This window comes from Pyrus communis, chromosome 13 (assembly GCF_041283825.1).
Source record: "Pyrus communis isolate YQ-2024b chromosome 13, ASM4128382v1, whole genome shotgun sequence".
Taxonomy (NCBI): domain Eukaryota; kingdom Viridiplantae; phylum Streptophyta; class Magnoliopsida; order Rosales; family Rosaceae; genus Pyrus; species Pyrus communis.
This window is the reverse complement of record NC_142577.1, coordinates 4,455,129-4,457,278: the sequence shown is the minus strand read 5'-3', so window position 1 is coordinate 4,457,278 and position 2,150 is coordinate 4,455,129. Positions and strand designations below refer to the sequence as shown.

The 2,150-nt window shown below is 37.3% G+C and overlaps 1 protein-coding gene across 1 annotated transcript; it reads right to left on the bottom strand.

Annotated features, from left to right (window-relative positions):
* Window positions 1-472: 472 nt before the first annotated feature.
* LOC137736586 (gamma-glutamyl peptidase 5-like) lies at window positions 473-1,735 on the bottom strand. Its single transcript, XM_068475829.2, has 2 exons — window positions 1,310-1,735; window positions 473-1,121 (listed from the first exon to the last, which is right to left on the bottom strand). Exons 1-2 carry the CDS (start codon window positions 1,634-1,636, stop codon window positions 690-692), a joined length of 759 nt encoding a protein of 252 aa, XP_068331930.2. The 5' UTR covers window positions 1,637-1,735; the 3' UTR covers window positions 473-689.
* Between the last annotated feature and the right edge of the window lie 415 nt (window positions 1,736-2,150).

Here is a 2,150-nt window from a genome sequence, read left to right as displayed (position 1 = left end):
GAGAGAGAGCTCTGCGGTGGTGATGGGGAGGGGGCGGCGTTGATCTGGGGAAAAAGAAGGGAAGAGAGGTGAAGAGAGTGGAGGCGAAGGAGAAACGGGTCGGGGAAGACATGGGTTTTAGGTTTTATTTATTTATTTTACTTTTTTAATTAATTATTTTAGGATAAATTATTATATTTTTAAATGCATAGATTTTTTTGTTTTTTTGGCCACATGGCATAAAATTGGTAGTCACGTCAATATAAATGTAGATCTTATAGTTGTCAAGTTATCATTTAATGGTTTACTTAACAAGGGTTATTAAAGGTTTATTTAATAAATTTTCTAACAGATGTATGAATTAAAATAAAATGATAAGTAAATATTTGAAATTGAAATGTTTTAAAGATGCTGTTTGAGGTTGTAATTGATCCAGAATCTGAAAGGATAAAATGTGATTTACCAAAAGAAAAAGTGGAAAAAAGGAGAGGAAAATAAAAAATGGAAGATCAACATCTTCCACGCACGCGCACCAACATGATCAAGGGGAAAATAGTCACTTCACTGTACAAAACCCAAAAACCCAAAAACCATGAATAAAATGAGGGACAGAACCGGCGACGCACTGTTTATTTCGTGCCCTCCTCTTCAACAATTATACACTTCGAGTTCAAATTACACCACGCAATATGCACGTTTGGCATGGTTATTTATCTTCTCTTGAGAAAAGTCTTGCAGATCTTCTCCCAACACTTCCTATCTGGTTCAACTAATTGCAGTGCAGACCTTGCGTTTTCAGCAAAGCCTTTCTCTATGCAGTTGCTGTTGAAAAGGCGATCGATGAGATTCAAAAGAATGTCCTTACAGTACTCAGGATGACCTTGAATGCCCAGAACGTGGCCTCCAATGGTGAACATCTCGACACCTGTTTTGTCCGAGTACGCAATCACCTCCGCACCTGAAGGAACTTCCCAGACCTCATCTTGGTGGCACTCAATGATGGAAAGCGCAGGCGGCATGTCGTCCAAGTAATTAAGGAAGCTGAATGGAGCCAAGTCCTTCACTATCTTCACTTTCCTCAGCCCAATATCCCACCCTGTATAAGCTTTCCCAACCTTTCCTCCAAGTGCTCTGCACAACACCTATACAAGGAAAAAGCAAGTAATACTCAACTTTTGGTCATCGTACGTAACGTGACATTAGATTGAAGTATATGCTACAAATTAATAAACGCAAGTATACGTAGTACTATTCTCTTAGCAGAACATGTATGTATATGTAATAACCTAGGTACATATCAACATATATATATATATATATATATATGTACCTGATGACCGAAGCAAATTCCGAGGACTTTCTTCTCCATGGCATCCAAAGTTTGCAAGAGAAAGCAGAGTTTCATGATCCAGTAGTCATTGCCATAAGCATTATACGGGCTGCCACTGACGACGAAGCCATCATAGCTTTGAAGGTCATCCATGCCAGGAAACTCTCCCTCTACAACCCTGTACAAGTCCCACCTCTCTCCTTCTTCCCCAAACGCTGCAACAAACACATTGAAATACCCACCATACACTTTCTTCACATAGTCTGAGTCCCTTGCCGCCAGCAGAAGTGCATATGATCCAGATCTACTCTCCTTCTCAGCCTTCATCTTTGATTTTGAGTAAACAAGAAACAAGCCAGCCAAGATATATATGTATATCTCAACTTGAAATTCTGGTAAGTAGCTAGCTAAATATATATGTGCCGAATGTATGGAACTTGCTGTTTGAAAATAAGCAAAGCAATTGCTCCCATATATACGAACCGAAGTTGCTTTGTTTTTCGTTTTTTAATTTTTTTCGGAATCTTTACACAAGGATCAAGTGACATATAATATTATAATATTTCTCTGAATTTAATTACAAAGGAACTAAAACAAAAAAAAAAAAAGGTAATGTTAGAGAGACTAAATTTGCAAACTAAACGATGTGTCCTCAATAGGAATAAGCACGTTTATCAACGTTTAAGTAATAAACTAACTATCAACTTTCATGTTCTTTAATTTTCAAAATTTTATCTTCAAATTTAATCTCCTAGCATTACCCAAAAAGAAATAGCAAATAAATTCCAGAATCAGATGCCAGTACCAAGTTGGAAGACAAGCAGAATGTTGCCAGAAAATT